The sequence below is a fragment of the Pyxicephalus adspersus genome, chromosome 10, assembly GCF_032062135.1.
Source record: "Pyxicephalus adspersus chromosome 10, UCB_Pads_2.0, whole genome shotgun sequence".
Lineage (NCBI taxonomy): Eukaryota > Metazoa > Chordata > Amphibia > Anura > Pyxicephalidae > Pyxicephalus > Pyxicephalus adspersus.
Window position 1 is genome coordinate 30,527,488 of NC_092867.1, and position 24,123 is coordinate 30,551,610.

At 37.8% G+C, this 24,123-nt stretch overlaps 1 protein-coding gene across 2 annotated transcripts in view; it reads right to left on the minus strand.

Annotated features, from left to right (window-relative positions):
• Window positions 1–24,123, minus strand: part of PLCE1 (phospholipase C epsilon 1) — a 149,507-nt gene that overhangs the window by 102,548 nt on the left and 22,836 nt on the right. For both annotated transcript variants that reach the window (XM_072424415.1, XM_072424414.1), the window contains exon 2: window positions 18,220–19,684. In XM_072424415.1, the coding sequence (XP_072280516.1) occupies window positions 18,220–19,362 (1,143 nt within the window). In that variant the 5' untranslated portion in view covers window positions 19,363–19,684. The remainder of the gene's footprint in view (window positions 1–18,219; window positions 19,685–24,123) is intronic.

Sequence of the window (24,123 nt, forward strand, 5' to 3'; positions counted from 1 at the left end):
CTACAATTTAAAAAAAAAATTTCATGAAAAACAGTGGATCACTTTTGGTACAGAAATCTAGACCTCAGTGTAACGCTCAGGTGGTTAATCTCAGCAAGATAAACGTCAACATTATAACAATGCAAAACTAAAGGTTCAGAGTACTATGAATGCCAACTGGTTTTCATTTATGTATGCCACTTATTTTTCCCATTACAGAAAATATAGTTAACTTCTTGCTTTCTAATTTAGGCCATCTGGCGTATGACCAGAAAAAAAAAAAACTTAACTAAACTTGCCTCATTCCCCAAGGGATGAATAAAAAAAGTCATTCTTCCATGAGATTTTTTTGTCTCTGGGAGTTTTCTTATATTGAACTAACAATATATAAACTAGGATCACTTCCTGAACCTAAAACTACATTGTTGTTAATATTAAACTTCACACAAGCACTTGTATATCCAAGTTTTATTTTTTAACTGATTGTTTTCTTTGAGAAATAGCATTTCAAACTAGCCATACACTTACGATTATATCATTATTATAATATATGATATATATGCAATATGAAAAGTGGAACAAAAGATAACTGTTGCCCTGGTATTATTTTTTATTATTGTATTAGGTTTCTTCGTTCTCAGGAAAAGTACCAAGTACAAATTCATATTAATGTGCTCTGGTTATATCAGTTATTCAACGCATGATTTTCGCCTTTTTTAAATTAGATTTAGAGGATTTTTGGTTCCCAGAATAACTGAGCACACACTGAATCATTGGCTTTGCATAAAAACTCTAATGTTATAGATGTAACAATTCACAACTGCATACAACCATTTCTGGTTACTTGGCCATTTTCAGTGCAGTGTATAGGAAGTTCTGGGCTTAAGGCACAAATAAAACTGAATTTAAATATATAGTTTTTAAGATGTCTTTTTACCTATAGTCAGCATAGCTCCCTGAATTTGTCTTGAATTCAGCCGATTATTGCCTGAGCAGAAGCATTCTGATTAAAAGGAGGTGAGGCAAGCATTCTGTGATATTCATTGCTCAAAGTATAATAGTATGGTCATTCTTGGGGAAAGGGGAATTATCTAATGAGTAAATAAGAGTTGTAATTCTTTAAGTAACATGGGGCTGCCCCCTTAATGTTTTGAATCACTAAAACAAGTGTGCAGGTAAGACTTCTGCCTTACTAGATATGCAAACTTATGACCAAGGCTCAGTGACCAGGACAGTAATAAAGCCAAGGGTCAGCATAACAGTTACACAACCAGCATTATCAAATAAAGTTCTGCAATGAGCCCATGTCATTTTCTTAGGGCCCACTGAATCTATGCAATATGTTTAGGTGCTTTAACAGGAGTTTAGAGGCTTGACAACATGCAGTTCATGAATTCACCACAAGGAAAAAAATCTGTCCTGCAACATTTTTTCTGATGCAGAGCACCACAACATCCAGTATGTTCAATATAATGCATTGTGGTGTGCCAGAACACGGATGCCTTTTTGTGCACTGAATAAGTGCATTGGGTGTGTTAATGCAATACATATATATCTCAGAAGAGCCTTTAGGAAGGTTTTATACTCACAGCATAGTTTATGCAGTGGTCCAGGGACTGTTTGTGCAAGCCTAGCTGAATTGCAATCCATTTCCAAATAGAGGTCACCTATAATTGTTGTTACAGTGATACTATACTTTAAAAGCAAAAAAATATTGAGTAGAAACATTCTTCATTGCAGAAAGGGCAAGAGATATTCTTTCTGCAATAAGACAAACTTACCTGCCTGTTTGCAGTCTTCTGATGAATGTACAATTGTGGAATACCCAGGTGGTAAAATGTGAACATCAGTTTAGTCATTCTGGCCTGACTGAGTGAAGAATGGATGAAAACATTTGCTTCAGCAACACAGAAAGGACAGTTTGGCCTTTCTTAAAGTATAACTGAATTTTTTTCAGGCAAATCATTATTTCAGAAGGGGACTGTGTTACCTGGTGGTTCGCTTACCTGCCTGATCGGCAACCGCAGCTTCCTCTACGTATGCCGGGACTGAACGAACTTCTGCACACTAGTGCAGGAGTTTAATCATCCCAACCAATCAGAATGGCTGATAATCAGGACACTGAAGAAATAAAGATAGAGGATGGCAGCACCCTGTGATGGAACGGGTCCAGGCGAGTATATAAGGTTTTGTTTCGCTTTAACTGTGTGTTTAACCAGTTGTCTGGTGCTCCGCTTTAAAACTACCCTTCTAATCAGGAGGTGTTACTGAGGAATTAAGGCAACTCTGTCTCTAAGCAAAACATACCTGACAAAATTTCTATTCTGTGTATCACCTGTAGGTTAAGACAGTAAACACTTACTTGTCACACTGCACACTCATCCAAACTCCTCTTCAATGATGTAAAACTATATCCCAAAGTATGTTGGGAAACCAGCACTTTTAGGAGTGTTTATATCCTCCAGAAGGCACCTGTAAGAGCTTCAAGGTACCCAGGAGATCAGCACTCACGGAAGCATAACATTGCCAACGGATTTTGGTGTCAATATCACAGCACTAATGCCAAGTTTGGCATTGCAAAAGGTATTTACTTTCTTCTTTTAGAGGTAAATCATTGATGTTTTGTGTAGCAACAGGGTCACCATAAAAGGAACTTGTCAGGATACCCCTACTTTGGAATTTTTGGAAACTTGGTGAAACCACAAAATAGTCAGACTTCTGTCTACACCTGCATTAAAATGATGAAATTACCAAAAGTGCTTGTTTCATTTTCTTACATGAATAGAAGCCTAATCTAAGTATGGCAGGTACCTGGACTAGATCAAGATAAACTATAAAATTATACACAAACACTGATATTTTAAAGCAAAGGCAGGGTCATGCAACAAGTACAGATTTCAATTTTTTTTCATTAAATTATTTGTGCAGGTATTGTATTTTATACCTTCTTCTGAATGATTCTGTATTCCTTTGCACAAAACCATAGCTTTTGTCACCACATTTTGTCACCTAAAAGTCTATAATTTATAATGAGGAAACCGGCACATAACCAATTGTGACGGGATATTATTTATATTCTTTGGATAATCTTAGTATGAATTTTTAATTCATTTTGGGTGCATATGCATAGGCCATTAGAGTGATATGTGTTATGTCAATAATTTGTATCTGTTCACACCTCTAACATCTCCATGTGAGGTTCCTGCACAATTTCCACACAAACGAGATCTAGTTATGGTTTGTGTTCACACCATGTAGAGCTTCTCCCATAGCAAAAATGTAGTTAGTCTTGTGGGTGAACAAGAAAAATAAAAGCCATACATCACCTAAGCAATAGTCCAGCTAACTTCCATTCATTGATGTTCATTAAGAACACTAAAAAGTTATAAAACAGCTAAATGCACAGAACAGTAAACATGGCTACACTATCATGTACAGTGTAAGCACAAACATACATATAAAGAATGAGACTCTCAGTCTCTGATCAAAGCACTCATTGAAAAGAAAAACAAAAGCACAAGTCAAAACAAAACAGTTTTGCAGAACATTAAACTACAGTAAAAAAAATTAACCAGCTAAAATCTGTGATTGTTAAGTCTGTATGCAATCTAGTGACATTGTACAATAAACCTTACTGGGCTAGGGATCAATGTACCTTTGCAGCTTCCACGTTGCTTCCTCACAAACCAGTCAGTTCAAAGGCAGTATGCATACTGTACAGTTCACAAGTGTTTTCAGCACAGATCATAGTTTCGTTCTCCCAATAAGAACACAAAAGAAAAGATGTCTCAAGCCAAGTCAGAATCCCTCTGCTGAATTTCACATCACGCTGCCTTACCTCTTAAGTTTATGTGAAACTTCTCCCTTAAGCGAGCCAGAGGAAAGGGAGAAAAAGCTGCTTGAGGAAAAGAGCAAAAAAACTCCTAAACTGTTATCTGGCATTTGTCATTTTCAGCCAGCACAAATTAGCACTGTAAGTTAAGTTTACATAAGAGAAATTAAAGTGATGTCAGACATCACTAAACAGAGAATATCAGCAAAAACTCATACAGATGAGTGAAGGAGGGTGGTGCTCTAAGGGAGGGTAAAATTACTTTTAATTAAAAAGTAATGCAATGTAAACAGGATACAAAGTCAGATTTATCAGCTAATAAAAATGTACTGTAAGGAATATACATATTAACGTACTGCAGAATAGCTCTCGCCTTCTGCACTAAAGATTCTACTCCTACGCACGTCTATATATCTCCAACTCGCAACTTTGTGGAAATGAAAAATAAAATTCCAGAGTTTATGATCAATGTGAAATCAAGAACCATCCTACAAGGAAATTAGTGCTAAGCTCAACCACCCTATTTACAGGTCCTGGAAGAAAAAAAGCTACTTTTAAAAACTGAGCTAAGTGCTAACTAGAAAAGTGTTTCTCAACCAGGGACTCTCGGGTCAGTTTAGGTGACACCAATGACACCTTTTTGGCTATTTGTAAGGATGACATATCTCCCACTGCCCAGCAATGTAAGAGGCATTTTTTTACTGAACACCACACTAATGTAAATGTACTGTGAGAGCTGTGAAGAGAGTAATTTTAGCAATTTTTCCCTTAGGACTCCAAATTTTTTTAGGGGTTCCTTCATGTTAAAAAGGTTGAGAAACACTGAACTATGGCATTAAACTGGCATGCAATGCTTGGGCCATGCCTAACCTTTGAACTGCCTGCCCAACACCAACACATATGGAGAGCATAAAATTAGGAGGGGGGGGGGGGGGGGCAGGACAGAGCTCTGATCATCATTTGCATGTCTGGAACTTAAAGACTCTCAGGGTGCACTTTGAAAGAGGTATTCTGCCAGCTGTTTATAATTTATGCCTGCTAGCACTAAAGCCAATTGGTACATTGGTATTTTTTTTGTCCCCCTCAACAATGCTTCATAATTGTTATGTATCCAAAAGTATAATCAAGTCGATTTCAACTGCATGACTGCAGACAGCCAAATATACAAATGCCAAAAGCACATCTAATGGTATCCACAACGTCTTCCTTCCTCTAAATACCTGAATATATTAAAGAGAATCATTTTGAAATTTTCAATTTTATTTTATGACGTTTAAGTATATATTTATATATTTTTTTAATAGGATTATAAAGAAATCCTCAATAATTCCCTGCACCCTGACCTGCAGTTGGCAGATTGTGTCAAAAACTCTTTAGACTTCAATGAAATAGACAACTAACTCTGAAGTTATATGTAACAGGAGGTACTGTAGTAGCTCAAACCCGGAAAGAACTTTAGTTACAATGGACTAACGACTGCCTGTCTACTACATTACCCAGCTCTGTGCTTCCTATATAAGCCTGTTTGTGCTGGGATTTCTAAAGAGAAAGCTCAGCATTAATGCTGCACTAATCAGCTTTGACTTTCCAGCTCCTAAATATCGTTGAAAATATAATTTACATATTTATGCAAATCTATTAACAACTTAGGCCCTTTATTGTATAATACTAAAATGGTCTTCTTAATCCAGTCTTGTATGTGCCATATTAGATACTACATTTTCTTTCTAAAAAGAGAAAACAAAACTGCTTATGGATATAATATGGAAAGAAAATTTGCACACATCCTTAAAAAATTATGTCTTTTAAGTGTGCCATTATTTTTATAATACAGTCCTCTTGAGCAGTCCTCAATAAGCAGGTTAAAGGTGAATAATATCTGCAGTAATCACTGTACCCCCATTTCAATATTGAAGCAAAAAGCTTGACTGATAACATCTGACTGGTTGTGATAGGCAACTTGATACTCCTCTTCACTCTACTAATTGAGTTGCAGTATTGTCTCCCAAAAATTCATTTTGAAGATTTAGAAAATGTACATAATTTACTTCTGTTCTGAAAAACTGGTTGTATGGATGTTAGGCACACCAGAACACTCATCTTTTATAATACCTTGGTAAAGGATTGTGATGATAACAGGCAACTTTAACAGAGGCAGGATTTCTCAACCGGGGTTCCTCCAGGGGTAGCTAGGGGGTCCTTGAGCAATGACCAATCTGTTCCTCTCATGTCAGTTTAAGTGACCCCCAATGATCTTTTTGGCTACGTGTAAGGGTGACATTCTTCCCAATGGCCAGCAATGTAAGAGACATTCTTCAAAATGACTACCTTGCTATTATACTGCTGTACAGTAGTTATTGCAGGGGTTCCCTCAAAGTTATTTCAAGGATTCTGAAAGCTGAAAGGGTATAGAAAGACTGGACAGGGGTGTTATTTACTCCCATGTAGTTGTACACTATTAGGCCAGGCAGAGCGCATGTATTTACATTTTTACAACCTGACAATCAAGTGCTTTAGGTGGGAAAAGAATGTGGATCACTCCAGACCAATCTTTCCCCTGCAGTCAGAGCCAATGTAACTATATTATTGTTGATCTGCAAAAACTGCAGAATAGCAAGACTCATTTCTGTTTTCAAGGAGAGAATCCAACAGTGACTGATCATTTCTATCTGATACTGAGAAGAATGAATCTCATGGGGTAGAACCCTGCAGGAGATTTATATCTGCAGTATGGATTAAAATTCTGTAGACAGATTAATCCAGGGTAAAGTTATGCCTTTTTTTTTTAGGGAGTATTACTTCTGACCAAACTTCAGTTTAAAGTAGATCTTAATGTTTTGACAATTCTCTAATATACCTTTTATTTTACATAAATATTTAATTTATTGAGGGAGAGATTTTCTAAAATATGTTTTTTGTAAAGTACTAAAACCACTCAAGCTACAGCAATTTGGGAAATACAACTGTCAGCTCTTGTCAGCTCTTCTCAGCCCTGTCTCTGTTCTTTAAGCGGTTAAGATCTTAAAATCCTGCTCAACAAGTTTCTTACAATTTGTTTTGCTTTATATCTGCTAACTTTTACATGTGTCCATGAGGGCTAATAACACCAAGACTTGGTGAAGAACACAAAGCAAATTAACACATGGCAATTAGCTTCTTAGAATTCAATATCTTGGTGCCATGACTCCCCCTACTGTTCCACTTTCACACACGTCTTGGTAAAAACATACAGATGCAATGATATTTAGGAGGTCACATAATGCTAGCGCCACTGTCAGGGGGATCTGTTGTGGAAACTCTTCACACTGCAGCTCTGTGCAAAGATTTGGACATATTATATTTAACAAATGTAGGAAAGATCAAGCTGTGCTTATCATAGGATCCTGTTTTTTGTCATTTTATCTTTAATTGTAATATTGTTTCACATACACAATGCCCTAAGAATAAATCTGGACAACTGTTGCTTCTCTTCATCTGTCCCGCTGACCTCCAATTTGAACGGATACTTCAACTATTTTATACCGCAAATATTTGCTGGTTTACCATGATTACATCTGCTGCATTACATAACAAGTATAGCTACTAAACTGGGCAATATTCAGATGTTTTCTTTATCAGGTATTGAACTTTAATAAAGAAAACATGGAAAGCTTTATGTGTGCTTTGATGATAATAGTACTGACATTTCTATAGAAAAGCTAATACAAATGTTGGTAAGACACTTGTTAAAGCACACACAAAAAGAGCTTGGAAATAAAAGGAAAATGAATACTGACAAAAAAATTTTGCCTCAAAATTGAGAAGAATTGGTACATTACATATGCTATCACGGTTACTGGTATTAAATACAGTTATAAATTGCATATCTGGCACATACTGTCGTCGACATCAGTTTCCTAGTTACAAGGAAGTGCTATTTGAATTTACTTAAAGCAACGCAAATCATTGTTAGCTAACATTTCAATTTAAATAAACATAAATCATAAAAAAATTTTGAGAATCAAAGATATATTTTATAGGAATACTTTTGCAAAAGTAAAGTTTTCCATTACCTGTGCTCCAGATACCTCTGGTCTAAGATCTCAGGGAATCGTCAAAGGCTGCCGTGAGATCCAAGAGGTATATAATTATTGAGACCTAATGCCTACGATCAGAATGGGTAATCCTCCCTTTCAGTAGAAATCACTTGACCAAACACATAAGCACTTGGTCTAGTGACAGCACACTATAACATTTTCTTTATCAAAGCTGAATGTTTGCTATTTTTATGAGGGTTTTACAGTTGTTTGTTTGAAATAGGCTCAGTGGGAATAAGCTAAGAGTATAACTGCAGCTTGGTAGGTAGCCGTCACTTCTGCTACCTTTTCATAAATCACTGTATTTTAGTACACTATTAAGGCAAATATATTTCCTGATCGCCAGTTCCATGAATCCCTAAATATAATGCACGTCCTTTAATTTGCTTGAAATCAAAAAAAAAAAAAAAATCCCCACCAATAGGCGCTCACGCACCACTAGATGTCACTAATACACAACAGTTATATGTACAGGATCTCTAGAATAAAACATTTGATTACACTCATCACACTGATTGTGTGCAACACAAAACTTTTCAAACATTGTCATTTAAAAATTTACAAAGTAAATATTAAAGATGATCTTCAAACAACTGCAGATGCCAGACCTATTTTAAAGAAATTAGAGAAATCAGGAACTGCCTTAACATGTGCTGCTGATGGCACTACTATCACATACACAATAATAGGGATATGTGTGCAGCTCACGAGAACTAGCAAGGACTTTGCATTTTCTGACAAGATTAAACAATATATCCTTCTATATGTCCTTAAAATGCTCTTAGTCTGAAAAATTACTAATGCAACTGCCATTTCTAAGGTCTGGTAGGCTGCTGTATATATATATATATATATATATATATATATATATATATATATATATATATACATATATATATATACACACACACAGTGAGAGAAAAAAGTATTTGATCCCCTGCTGATTTTGTACGTTTGCCCTCTGACAAAGAAATGACCAGTCTATAACTGTAATGGTAGGTTTATTGTAACTGTGAGAGACAGAATACCAACAGAAGAACCCTCAAAAACCCAGTGCTCAAGTCAGAGCTTGATGTGCATTGTAATGAGTGAAAGAAGTATTTGATCCCCTATCAACCAGCAAGATTTCAGGCTCCCAGGTGTCTTCTCTGTATGCAGGAAACGAGCCGAGATTAGGAGCACCCTCTGTAATACCGACATGTTACAGTAGGAGCACCCTCTCTAATCCAAGCTTGTTACACTACCTGTATAAAAGAATTCTGTCCACAGAAGCAATCAATCAGATTCCAAACTAGCCATCATGGCCAAGACCAAAGAGCTGTCTAAGGATGTCAGGGACAAGTTTGTGGACCTACACAAGGCTGGACTGAGCTACAAGACTAACGACAAGCAGCTTGGTGAGAAGGTGACAACAGTGACAATAATTCGCAAATACAAAATAACTGTCAATCTCCCTAGGTCTGGAGCTCCATGCAAGATCGCCCCTCATGGAGCCGCAACAATCATGAGAATTAAAGCCACCGAGAACTACACGGGGGGAACTTGTCAATGATCTAAGGGCAGCTGGGACCATAGTCATCAAGAAAACAATTGGTAACATACTGCACCGTGAAGGCCTGAAATCTTGTTAAGCCCAAGGTCCCCCTGCTCAAGATAGCACATGTACAGGCCCGTCTGCAGTTTGCAAATGAACATCTGAATGATCCCGAAGACAACTGGATGAATGAGCTCTTTGGCATCATCTCAACTCGCCAATTTTGGAATGCTGCCTATGACCCCAAGAACACCATCCCCACCGTCAAACATGGAGGTGGACACATTATGCTTTGGGGGTGTTTTTCTGCTAAGGGGACAGGAAACCTTCACCGCATTGAAGGGAAAATGGACAGGGCCATGTACATTCAAATCTTGGGTGAGCACCTCCTTCCCTTAGCCAGGGCATTGAAAATGGGTCTTGGATGGGTATTCCAGAATGACAATGACCCAAAACACACTACCAAGGCAACAAAAGAGTGGCTCAAGAAGAAGCACACGAAGGTCCTGGAGTGGCCTAGCCAAAATAGCCAGTCTCCAGACTGGTTGATAGGGGATCAAATACTTATTTCACACAATACAATGCACATCAAGCTCTGATTATATATATTATTTTTTGGTTTAAAGTTTACATTTCTGCTTCTAGTGAAGCGTCCACTGTCCTAGTTATGAAGATACATTCTTATTGCACAGTAGAAAAAAAAATAATGAACATTTCTCTAAAATATATCTTACCTATGGGACAGACTTCACCAATGCTAGGAATCTAGTTACTTATTAGATTAGTGACCTTTACCTGACTTCATAAATTTTTATGATAAGCGTGCACATTTTAGTAAATACTTTATAAAGAAAAATTATGTTCTTATAACTTTTTATTGTATTACCATTATAATCATGAATCTGATTATAGTATATGTTTTATGATGCTAAGCAGCAGGGGCTGGCCATTATCCCCCAGCGTGTTCGTTAGCTCACGCGAGAGGGGGCCATTTTCTATATTCATACAACACAACGTACTTCTTGTATGAATCACTAGCATAAAGTATCTGTCCCCTTCTCTCTTTATTTTCAGCTTGGCATTAATTTGATGAGGGGGCGGCCCCTTTATTTAGCCAAGTACTTTAGTGCATTTTAATATGTTTTCCGAGTTTTCCATACACATTTAAAACCATGGCTGCACTTTGTTATTTTAGTGTCAAGCTATGTTATAGAAGGTTTAATTAAAAGCATCAAATATAATATGAGGTTAAAAGGCTCAATATAGATAACACTTAAATATAGGATGACATTTGACCTGGGTTCTGCTGAACCTCTGAACTTCATGAAAACACAGGATTAATTTTAAAATTGTTAACACTAATTGCATTTCTGTTAATTATAGACTGCAGGAAAGTATGGTCTATGAAATCAATGCTAGATTTTTAATAATAATAGCATAACTAGAGGATAACTAGTATTACAATGTGCAAAAATAATCAATATGGGAGCTATGAAAGCACAACACTAAATCAAGTAACATTTTGTGTTAACCCTGTAGAGCTGCAAACATGCAATAACACAATGCAATACATTTATACAATGCCTGGCAGTGTATGGAGCCTGATTTTTCACTAACAGGTTTCCTCCTTATTGATTGGACAGTTAAAGTAGAGGCAGCACTCTTCTCATAACTCTACTGCTTTGCTCTCTTCAACTATCAGTAGTCTTTTTGCATCGTAGTACAGCTTATCGGCAGTTTGGATTGTGTGTTCCTTTCCCACTCTTGGCTCTGCTGTACAGTACACTGATAGCAAGAAAATTACCGGTACTTAAAATGCTTGCAGTAACAATAAAAACACACAGAATTTTGGAGGCAGTCACTGCTTACCTTTTCTCCTAAAATGACTAGATTTTGGTCTAATATGCCTACAAATTAGAGTTGGTACTTCCAAAGTGTATGACCTCAAGCAAACATGTATCTCCATGCTGTCTGCATGCTTGTACTGGGCAAGCGATTTAAGAATCAATAAAAACAATGACAAGGAAACAACTTAACATTTTCACAAGGAGGCCAGGAATGTCGTACAAAACATCCCACTCCATACAGGTTTCCTTTGAACAAATAAACACAGATATATCTGTGGATATACATACCTAGATGTATTGTATCTACAGAATGAATTATCTGATCGAGTGTCACAAATGATGTTTTATTTGTGAGCTCAGGGTAGTTCTCCAGAAGTTGTGCATACAGGAGCTATGCATGCTTGAAAAACTGGAAACCTTAAAAATAAACTTGTGTAACAAAATACGTTACACGCAATAATTGTATAGTTAGGTCCATGTTACAAAATGCACAAGCACTGCACAGGTAATCAATAATGGCAGTAGCTGATGCGAGATCACTGATGGCTGAAATCAAGTTTATTACAAGAATGGTGCCAATAAGATCAAATACTGTGACAATCCAGAAAATAACAAACAGCGCCAAAAACAACTAACTAACAAACCTATAAGAAAAAAGGTACACAAGCTCATGTCAGGATCAACAGGTCTTAGGACAAGAAACAGGGTCAGGGCCAGAGAGCACAGCGCGTAGCAGGCTAAATAACATTAAGGATCTGTCAGGGACTCAAGGAAGGGTAAACCCTTAAGTAGGGAGCTCCCAGCTGTTTGTATAACAAGCTATTCCTGGATGTGGCCATCTGCTGGTGGCCGGGGGAAATTCATCGTAACCAAAGTGTCAGCGCCACCAGCAGGAGAGGCAGATAACCATACCAGTCATTACATGTACATACTCTGCTGCATCTAAGACTGCACTGAGGCAGGTCTCTACCCTTTGCAAGGACACTTTACACATATGTGTTGTCCTTTCCTCTCCCACACAGTGGATGGCACAGTGTAATCTTGTTGTGTTCCATTTGAAAGTGCTCTGTCACTTATACCCTACTATTTCTGATTCCTCCTGATGAAAAATCTCATTGCGAAACACAAGAAACATCTCGCTGTGAAGTGATTTAGATTGATATTGCTAAGCACACATACAGCATATGTAGAGTTACTGTAATTTTGTGGGACACATGCCATTTGATTGTATATGGTTACATGCTGACTCAGCACGTCTATATATTTTATTGTTTATGTGCAAAGTACCATAAAAGCCACTCCTCAATATACTAGCTACACACAAGACAAGCACTCCCAAAACTATCAATACACATCACACCAAACTTTACATATGAAAGTGTCTATAGTCATGCATAAATTTACTACAGGTTTCCCTGTAAATAATTGATGGTCTCTGCTGCTAATCAGAATGTAATCTTACATTACACAACTGAAAGCGAAGGCAGTTTAATAATTCAGTGTTACTAAACACGAATGTCATGTGAGAAATATCAAAGCCATTTTATATTTGTAGTTCTATGCTTACAACAGAAATACACACTGGAAAATATCGTCCGAATGGAACATATCAGAAATAATGATGTGCAGTATTAAATAACATGACTTGTAACATTTCCAAATAGCAGGGAATATAAATGAAAACAATAGGAAAGCATTAAAAAGGAATTCAAATTAATGAGAAGGTTCATAGCAAAGGCAGTCTGATGCAACATTTTGGCATAATTCTACATGTACGCTGAAAGCATAATTCCATTCAATGATCCATAGCCAGCAAACCTCACTGCTGGAATCTAAAAGATGAATATCATTCAGCAATTTTTTAGCCACACCATATTGTACCAAGAATAAATATCCAAGATACAGAGAATTAATAACAGAAATGCCCCTTGCAGTAAGATAACATTTGCAAATCCCTTGGAAAAATATCACAGATACCCAATGAAAGCTGTATGACCAGTAAGCCATATCATGATTATGTGATTAGAGAAGATACAAACCTCAACTAAATGGCATTTAGTCATTCATAAAAAGGCTAATTTACAACCACTTCCTGTCTACATACACTGCAGAGATGGTTGCAAAACATCTTTCAGGAAGGCATTGTCTTGGTGACAACAGCAAAAATTCTTAGATAAAAAGTCTACAGCCATGGTCTTTATTGGGAAAGCATGACACAGGTTTAGAAGACAAAAAAACGATTTGACAGGGACAGAGAATTGTTACCCTACAATAGGATATGCCTTAAACAAAGACCTTCATGGCAGGATCAGCAGGCATTATTTAAAACTGCAAGCAGATATAAAAGACACCAAAAACTGTCACTCTGTATTTAATAATACATTCATACATGTAATTTTTTTAACGCAGGCAGAGTAACTGCCTTTATTGGATTTGGCATTAGCCTCTGGCAGCCTCCAGAGAGCAAGGCTAATAAGAATGAGTAAACAAGAAGCAGCACCAGCAAGTGAGTGACAGATAAGCTAATCAATATGCTGCTTCTCTTTCCACCATCCAATCCCAGAACAGGGTTGGCAAAGAGACCTGTAAGTTGAACTGAACTGCACCAGAGAAAAATCAGTCAGGGGACACATTTTTATATCAGGAGAGACGGGTCACAGTTATAGATAACCAGCTAAACCCATTGCTGAATAAAAACAATGATCCTAAACCATTTTTGTCCTGACTAATATGCCCCTTTACCTATCTGACAATATATGTACAGTTAGGTCCATAAATATTTGGACAGAGACAACTTTTTTCTAATTTTGGTTCTGTACATTACAATTGATTTTAAATAAAACAACTCAGATGCAGTTTAACTGCAGACTCTCAGCTTTAATTCAGTGGGTTGAACAAAAAGATTGCATAAAAATGTGAGGAACTAAAGGCTTTTTTACACAATCACTTCATTTCAGGGGCTTAAAAGTAATTGGACAAATTAAAAAGCTGAAATTAAAATGTTCATTCCTAATTCTTGGTTGAAAACCCTTTGCTGGCAATGCCAGCCTGTAGTCTTGCTCTGCCAGACCTTTACTGCAGCGGCTTTCAGTTGCTGTTTGTCTGTGGGCCTTTCTGTCCGAAGTTTAGTCTTCAACAAGTGAAATACATGCTCAGTTGGGTTCAGATCAGGTGACTGACTTGGCCATTCAAGAATATTCCACTTCTTTGCTTTAATAAACTCCTGGGTTGCTTTGGCTGTATGTTTTGTGTCATTGTCCATCTGTATTTTGAAACACCTCCCAATCAATGTGACTGCATTTAGCTGGATTTGAGCAGACAGTATGTCTCTGAACAGCTCAAAATTCATTCGGCTGCTTCTGTCCTGTATCACATCATGGATAACCACTAGTGTCCCAGTGCCACTGGCAGCCATGCACCCCCAAGCCATCACACTGCCTCCGCCATGTTTTACAGATGATGTGCTATGCTTTGGATCATGAGCTGTTCCACGCCTTCCCCATACTTGCCATCATTCTGTTAATGGTTGATCTTGGTTTCATCTGTCCAAAGAATGTTTTTCCAGAACTGTGCTGGTTTTTTTAGATGATTTTGAGCAAAGTCCAATCTAGCCTTTCTATTCTTGAGGCTTATGAGGGGTTTGCACCTTGCAGTGCACCCTCTGTATTTACTTTCATGCAGTCTTCTCTTTATGGTAGACTTGGATATCGATACACCTACCTCCTGGAGAGTGTTGTTCACTTGGTTGGCTGTTGTGAACCGGTTTCTCCTCACCATGGAGATTCCGCGATCATCCACCACTGTTGTCTTCCGTAGACGCCCAGGTTTTTTGGCGTTACTGAGTTCACCAGTGCGTTGTTTCTTTCTCATGATGTACCAAACTGTAGATTTTGCCACTCTTAATATTGTAGCAATTTCTTGGATGGGTTTTTTTCTGTTTTTACAGCTTAAGGATGGCTTGTTTTACCTGCATGGAGAGCTCCACATACAAGCACCCCCCTAAAATCAACTCCAGGCCTTGTGTCTGCTTAATTGATAATGACATAACAAAGGAATTGCCCAAACCAGCCCATGAAATAGCCTTTGAGTCAATTGTACAATTTTATTTGAGCACCCTGAAATGAAGTGATTGTGTAACAAAAAGGCTTTAGTTCCTCACATTTTTATGCAACCTTTTTGTTTAACCCACTGAATTAAAGCTGAAAGTCTGCAGTTCAACTGCACTTTGAAAAAAGTTCACATCAAACTAAAATAAATCATATAACATATCTTGCAGGTGCTCCCTGTGTTTGTGTTGGTTTCCTTACTTTGGTTTTCTCCCACATCCCAAAAACATGAATGCTTCCTACCATCGACTGTAATAAAGACATATGACTATGGTAGGGGCATTGGATTGTGAGCCCCTTTAAGGGTCAGCTAGTGACATGACTATGGACTTTGTACAGCGCTGCATAAAATGTCCGCACTATATAAATAAATACAAATTATTTCCTAATGTTTTTACGGATAAATATTCAGCAAATTTTACAATACTTTACATCCTAGTCTCTCTTGTTCAGTCTGATCCTTATCAATGCTTGCTAACGATAAAAAGTATGAAATAAAAGATAAATGGTTTCATTTTCAACACCATTTAACTTAAACTCACAGCAATTTCTTTGGAAAAATAAACATTATTACTTACATGTAAAACTAGGTTGAAATACAATGTGAAACGTAAAAGTTCCAGTGCATTCTAAAGATTAAAAAATATCTTTAGGATAAAAAAATTATTTTAGATTTAAATTTGGCTTTGTCCCATCCCTGGAAAACTTATATCCATGGTCTAAATATATGAGCTAATCTTGCTAAGGCTTTGTCATCTGGCCACATAATGGATTGGATAACAACCTCATAAGTGGCTTCCAATTTGTGAGAAAAAGAGCAGCTATCTATTAAAAACTACCTACCCACCCACTTTTGTCTCCTAACCCCTCATTACTTACCCACCATCCCCCCTCCTATTGTGTGCTACTTTCCCCAACCTCTTAAGATTGTAAGCTCTTCTGGGCAGGGTCCTCTCCTCCTCTGTCACTGTCTGTATCCGTCTGTCATCTGGAACCCCTATTTTATGTACAGCGCTGCTTAATATGTTGGTGCTTTATAAATACTGTTTAATAATAATGATAATGTGACACGATAATAAACATATCACTATTGAGTCATCTAAAACATTTTTAGCAGTCAAAGTACAACTTACAGAGCAGAGATCAATCTATGGGCTACCAAGTTGTCCTACTTTTGCAAAAAATTACAAACATATCAAGGGCTGTTTACTAAAATATTTGACAATAAACCATCTCTCCCATCCAAAAGCCATTTCCTAACATGTAACATATTTATGTGTACATCAGAAATCAGTACTTCTCTTGGGGGGACAATATTTTACCAGCATTCAAACCGAGCCAATATCTCCAATCCTAGTTCTTCCATTGGCATCTGTTTTAATTTATTTTTCTGTGGTACAAACAAAAGGACTATTCAGACTGCAGTCTACTGCTTATGGGCACAACCATTCTATGGGGATATAGTAATTGTATACATTAGATTATTCTGTCCGATTGCTATCGTTTGCTCTGAAGTGGGCTGGTGCTGGACTGCATCTTGTGAAACAATTCCTTTCCTTGTGACAGACCTAGTCTAGGGCATCTCCATTAAATACTACACCTAGAGGTTTTCATGCAGTGTTTGCATGTGACCATTTCCTGATAGCCTATCTTTGATTTTTCGGAGTTGGCTAAATTCATTATCCATCTAAACCAGGGGTGTCAAAGTCAAATACACAGAGGGCCAAAATTAAAAACTTAGACAAAGTCGCGGGCCTACCTTGAAATTTATTATAAATATTTGAGGAAATTTTTCCTACTCATTAGATATAAACCCTTTTTGATATGGAAACAAAGGGGCTTCACATTCAATCTGTAACAAGCTTATAATAGAGAAGTAGGCATAAAAAATTTTTTTTTAATTTTATTTAAGAAAAAATCTTATGCCACTTTCTCTATTTGTAGCCTTCTGAGTTATTTTTAAATGGTAACCTTTTTGCACAGGCTAACAATTATAATAACAATATTCTTCTATGAAAATCCAACCATTCAAGTCCATGCCTTGGAGTAGTAAGGAAACGTACAGCTGAGGGGGAGTGATGGAAATGCCAGACGCGGCCAATGCGGAGTTAAATCATATGAGTGGACCGCCGCTGAAACTCCCTCTTCATTGAAATAGCACCGCTACTGAAATTCCCGGCATTATTTGCGTCTATAAAACAGTCCAATGCAGGGCCACGCATAGTGAGCCCACTGGTCTATAGACGCAAGTGATACCGGGAATTGTAGTAGCGGCGCTATTTCAGTGCAGCGGCGGGCCAGCTGCAGTTCTTGTTTAGGTTTCCTTTGGGGGCCAAAAAAAAAGAATGTTGGGGGCCAGATTTGGCCCCGGGGGCAGAGTTTGACACCCCTGATTTAAACGTATAAGAAATATGTCTCATTAGCTACAGACATATTTTTCCCCTAAACATGGTCATTTTCCAAACTGTGGGATATACGTAAGTAAAGACATAAAAGAGATTAACTGTAAATTTGCATGAAGACAATCTCTAGTTAAAAAAGCAATCTACTGTATGCACTATTGATCCAAATTACCAATAAAACTGCTGGTAAATATCTGTAATCAATATGATAAATCTAGATAGAAATTGCCAATGCTTCTATAAGCGAAGGATAAACTAGTATAGCAGTGAAGAGGATTTCTCTTTTAAAAAGCACACAGATGAATGAAAAGATAATTAAAATATAATGTTGTTGTTGTCCATGGCAAGCTGTGCTAGATCTGATGTTATAAATTATTAATGTTAACCTATTACCTTTATGTATGGTATTATATATGTATATACAAAAATCATAAGACACTTACCTGACAGACAGTCATAGACATCAAACACAAAACAAGATTATCTTTTCTCTCAGAACCTTGGGTAGAATTCAAGCTTTTAGCCGTTAGCCAGAAATATCCCTGTTCTTTTGTGCCTTCTTGACTTCTCTTAACAAAACAGAGAGCTTTGGTTCCAATTTGACCTGAAGGCAAAGATTTAACAATTGCATTGGCTCCTGTATAAACAGACTTTTTCACTTCTTTGTAATTTTTACAAAACCTCCTGATCAGCAGTGTTGAACGGTCTTTTCGATTCCTTGAGAAATCATTTTCCATTTCCTGTTCGTATTGTTCATGCAAGTCCTGAATTTGAAATGGCCCCGGTGAAAGAATACAGGGTAACTTATGTCCATTTGCATTGCCTCTTGGAAATTCTGGCATCGCCTCTAGGAAGGAGTTTGATTGGTAATTCACAGGGAGGCCTGTGTCACAACTAAGACCTATGTGTTCATGGCTACTGCCACAACTGTCAGAACTGCAAGAGCTAGATGCACAACTATTGCAGCAATTTCTCCTCATTGTCTGTAAATGGCTGCTCAAAATACACTGGTTATTTGTGGAAATGGAACATAAACCACTCTTCTGATTGGAAGAACTCTTGTGTAATGTTGGAATGTGAGTGGCAGCATCTGTGCAGTGATCATTCACTATTAAGTGACCCTTTAATGCCTGTCCTTCCACAGATGAGGTATCTGATTTAAAATTAATTTCTGTCAACAAAGCAGGAATCTGGGGGTCTGTGCAAACGTTTTGTGGTTTGAGAGGATTGTAGGACTTGCAGAACTGATTAAAACCTAGGCTGGATTTGTAGGCCCGCTCAAACATTTTGCTGTTGAAATAATCACTGGCATGGGAGGAGCAGAGGTTCCCTGGCACAGTACCTCTGTCATTTAGGGTTTTTCCACTTTCACCTTTGCTTTCTACTAAAAAAGGTTTGATCACAGAATTCTGAGCTCTGTGCCCTTTTAACTTCGTTAGGCCTGGCACAGTCTCCATGCTATGTCTTTTTATAACACTAGTATCCAAACTATTCTTAGAATTTTCCTCTCCAGTTGACTGAGAAGGTATCACTTTTCCCTCCACTGTTGGTAAAACAACAGATGCTGCAATATCTTCAGAAGTCATACTGACGCTCTGGACTTCTGTGACCACAGATCAGATACACAATGTCCTGTGCTTTAATGCAAGCTCATATTTTTTTAATAAAAATATCAATACCATGAAAATATTTATTTTCTTCAGCAGCAGCTGTGAACTGTTTTCCCTTGTTTTGAATTTGATTCTCTTTGTCACAAATCATGCATTTTTAGGGGTAGTTCCATCCAGCTGTTTACTCCAGAGATGCACAAGCACAGCTTAGTGCATTCATCCCTGATAACGGACATGTAAATTCCAGTTTCATTCCAGAGGAAACTAGTACTGCAAAGTGGTCCACAATACAGCATTTCTGCAAACACAAGGACAAAATTAGTTTTTAAATTATTAGATAAAATACAAAATAAATGTTAATTTACTACTCTGATAATATTAAACAGCAATTGACAAAGGTTGTTTATCAGTTTCAAACTATTGTATTAACACTTCACACTGAAAATAAAATAGGAATATAACTGATAATATAGTAACCAAAGTCTAAACTGTAACCTGATTAACAAACTCAACAGTACAGAATGTAGAAGCTGAATAATCCCTAATGCTTCAAGTGTATGTAAAAGGTAAAACTTTTTATGTTTTAGAAAGTATACAGAAGGGTTACACGTTTTTAAAGTTTTTACTGCAGCAGGGATCACTGAAGGATTTTCAGCTTCATTCATCCTGGTGACTAATGTCACTAAATCAAAAAGTTAAAACCTAACATTTTAGAGAGTTATTAAGAGATTAATTTTCATATTCTGCAGCACCTTCCAGATAGGGGGCTGAGGTGCTAAATATTCCTGCAGGCCACCGTCATCTGATTTAGGTTACCTTTGGCTTTTTTCCTAATATCCTAAATGATTCATAGAACTTGATTTATTCTAGTTGAAAAACAATTTCCTGGGTTTAAGACACAGCAGCTGTGCATTGGACAACATATTTTGATATAATAATTAAATCTTGTCACAGCTGAGACACTTATCTGGCACTGGAGGATTCTACTGCCTGTCCTTAGTGCTATTAACATTTCCAGGAAATGGAGGTGAAAACCTTCAACACAGGGTAAGAGCTATGAAAATTAACTCTCATGACAAGGTTCGGTGAACAAAGTGGCAGCAAAATTACACATATAAAAACCAGCGCTATATATTTGTGTTGGGGTGCACTGCTATACCTTCTGCACGAATGCAACAGTAAACAATGGGCCATCACTACAGTACACCACAAAACCAGATGTAAAAGCTAAATTTCCCAACTTGATGAAGTAGAGAAAGAATAAATCCTATACTTGCATATGTTATGCATATATTGATACATTTTTATCACTGGTATCCACCATTGATAAATCTATATAACATTGTATGTATGTATGTATGTTCCACCATCACTAGGAAATGCATGGAGACATTTCAACCAAACTTGCTAGACATAGGACTCAGACTCATGTGAGTGCACCACTGATCTTTGTACAGAGCTGTGCTATATGTCAGAGCTATTTTTGGTGATCACTGGGAAACGCATGGAGACATTTCAACCAAACTTGCTATGTTCCACCATCACTCGGAAACGCATACAGACATTTAAACCAAACTTGCTAGACATATGACACTGCTGATCTTTGTAAAGCGCTGTGGTATATGTCAGAGGTATATAAATGTATAATAATAGGGTGTGACTGTGGGGGGACTTTAGAGTGTCTGCTCCTCTGTACAGAGACTGATAGGTCTAGCTCAGTGTTTCATTGTACAGCACTATGGTATATGTCAGATCTATAAAATACTATATATAAAATTGTATGTATGTATGTATGTATCTATCACCATCACTTGAAAACGCATGGAGACATTTCAACCACACTTGCTAAATATATGACTGAGACTCATGTGAGTGCACCAGTCTTCTTTGTACAGCGTTGTGCTTTATGTCAGAGCTATATTTGAATGTATGTGTGTATGTGCATATGTATTCACTAGGAAATGCATCGAGACATTTAAACCAAAATTGCTAGACATATGACTCATGTGAATGCACCGCTGATCTTTGTACAGCATTGTGGTATATATCAGAGGTACATTTGCATATATGTAAGTATGTATGTGTGTATGTATTGCTCAGTGACAGTGTGCCTTTTGCTTATATATTTACATACTTTTTTTGGACTCTTTTACAAATTTCTGGCCTGTATTATTGCCTTTGAGAAAACGTAAGGCAATTGGCCGAGTGGAATCAAAGGCAAAAAAATGAAACAACACCGTAGACAAGAAAATCACTATAGCTTTATTTGATTCCTTTTCCTGTATAATATAAGATTGCAATAAATAAACTCCTGGGCAATGCCCAGTAATCACTCAGTATTATCAATAAATTATAAATACATTTTTTCAGTAAATTGTGTAAGTTTTAGGCCTTCAGCAATGAATAGACAACAAATTAGAATTTTACAAGCACATTTAAAATGTAAAGCATAGATAAGGTACAGTAGGATACTCTGATAGTGTTCACCAGTCAAATTTTGCTTGGTTTTTGCAAGATGTAGCTTTGTGAAAGCAGTAATGAAGTGATATGGCACAGTGCTTGGCATAGTCAGTGGATTGCTGACTTTCCCACTTTCATATTTGTGGTAGAAAACCAAGTGTTTCATCTCTCCCAGAGGCAGAGTAAACTGCTGTTAAGTGCCAATGAGTGGAAAAGTCCACCTCAGGTAAACAGATGTGGCTGCGGTATGGTTCTTCCTCCAAAGAAGAAAATGCAATCCTACAGCCAAGAGACTTGTTGCTTTCTGGAAGCATGTCACAATACAGTACATGCACAAAGTGTTTCCCAGCCATCCCTTTTTAAGTATATGGGAGCAGCTGGGACTGAGCTTGAGCCGGCCACAGGATACTGCAGTCAACCGCAAGTCTACAAGGGACCTAACTCTTCCTCTAACAGTTAACGTTAAGCCTAAACATAAAATCATAGCTGGAGAATTCCGGTCACCATAACATGTATACAAGTTCACAGATAAAACCTGCTCCCACGCTCTCCAACTCTAGACAACCTGCTGAATCAAGCTAGGATAAAGGAAGTAGGTCTCTCACCTGATATGGGCCGGTACAATTTAAGGTACGTTTTAATAAATATGTACAATGCCTATGATTCACCAGGCACAGAGTAAATCATCATTACAGTCCTAACCTCTTCTTCTATAAGTACTTGTATAATTTACAGAAATTACATTGAATATGAGACTTTGAAGCATTTTAGTTGCCAACACTTGAATGTTTTAGCAACTGTTAGCTTTGTGTACCTCCTATAAACTCCAAGATGGCAAGATTTCTTTTTTTTTTGTGGCTGTGTTTTTGTCCCTGACAAACACCGACATGACTAAGGTGTCACAATCTCACAGATGCCTTGTGTAATTATATGTTCATTGTTGCAAGGTTTTTCAATTGACCATGGTATTTAGGAGAGGTTGGGTTTCCAGGAAATATTAGAGGCCATCACGTATTTTACTGCTAAAACTTGGGTTGGAGAAAAAGTTACAGTAATAATAACAGTGGTTCCCCCTCCACAATGCAGGGAATAACTGCCTATTTTTTCTTGAGGGATTGGAATAAATTGGATTACCCATCTTATTCCTTGCTCAGCAAGCTTCTTCTATGCTGCTGGTCCCCATAGCTGCTTTTCCTTGCAGTGTGACCGTCCCGAGCTCTCCATTATCATCATCAAGTACTATGCAGGATTACTGCATTTGAAGTGTATGTGAAGATATTAGGTTGTCTCCTCTCCACACCACCTAGATGTATTAGGTCTGAAAGAGAAAACAAGCTGTGGAGGGAACTCCGGATAATCACACTAAAATTATGCAACGCCCGCCTGCGGATGGCTTTTTTTGCATTCTCCGCAGCTCTCCTGCACAAATGGGCAAGCATGGACACCGGGACTCTGGCATCCCCTCCAGTGGTGCCCAATCCCATGAAATCGGCACCTTCTTTAACACGGGCGGTTCTTCTGTCCCAGCCAAGAGGAGCCAGAAAGGAGGCAAGATGACGGCGGCTGCAGATCGCTGGGCAGCCTTTGAGCCCCCCGCCACAGCCCCCAGCCTCCTCAGTGGGACTTGGAGTCATATTTGCAGGCCCTCCCCACCAAATATGATCTGGAAGCTATGATCCAACGTATGCAGCATCCCTACAAGTCAGAAGCATTCCTACAAGTCAGAAATGGGGGAGCTAACGAGAGATCTTGAACACAGGCTTGAAGAGATTGAAAGTACTACAGAATGCCTCAGAGGCCATCTTACTAAGAATACAGAGGCCTTAAATGCTCACTTCACATTACTACAACAACTTATCTACCAACATGACGACCTTGAGAACAGGAATCGGCGTAATACCATTAGAATTAGAGGGATCCCCGAAAGTGTGGGCACTCATGATTTGCTTCCTGTGGTGACTGCTGTGTTTACTGATTGTGTGTGTTTTGAATGATTTACTCCTCAAGCCTAAAGACCCCCACATTGAGCTTGACAGAGTCCACAGAACCTTGGGACCTAAGAACCAAGACCCCTTTGAAAGAAGATATCATGCATGCGGCCCGTGCACAATCCTACATCGTATCATGGCTTGCAAATCATCCTCCTGCATGACTTATCCCGCCATACTCTTGCTCAGTGCAGGGCATTTAAACCCATTTTGGAGACTCAAATCTCAAAATATTAAATACAGATGGGGTTTTCCATTCCAGCTGCTGGCCACTAATAATGGGAAAATG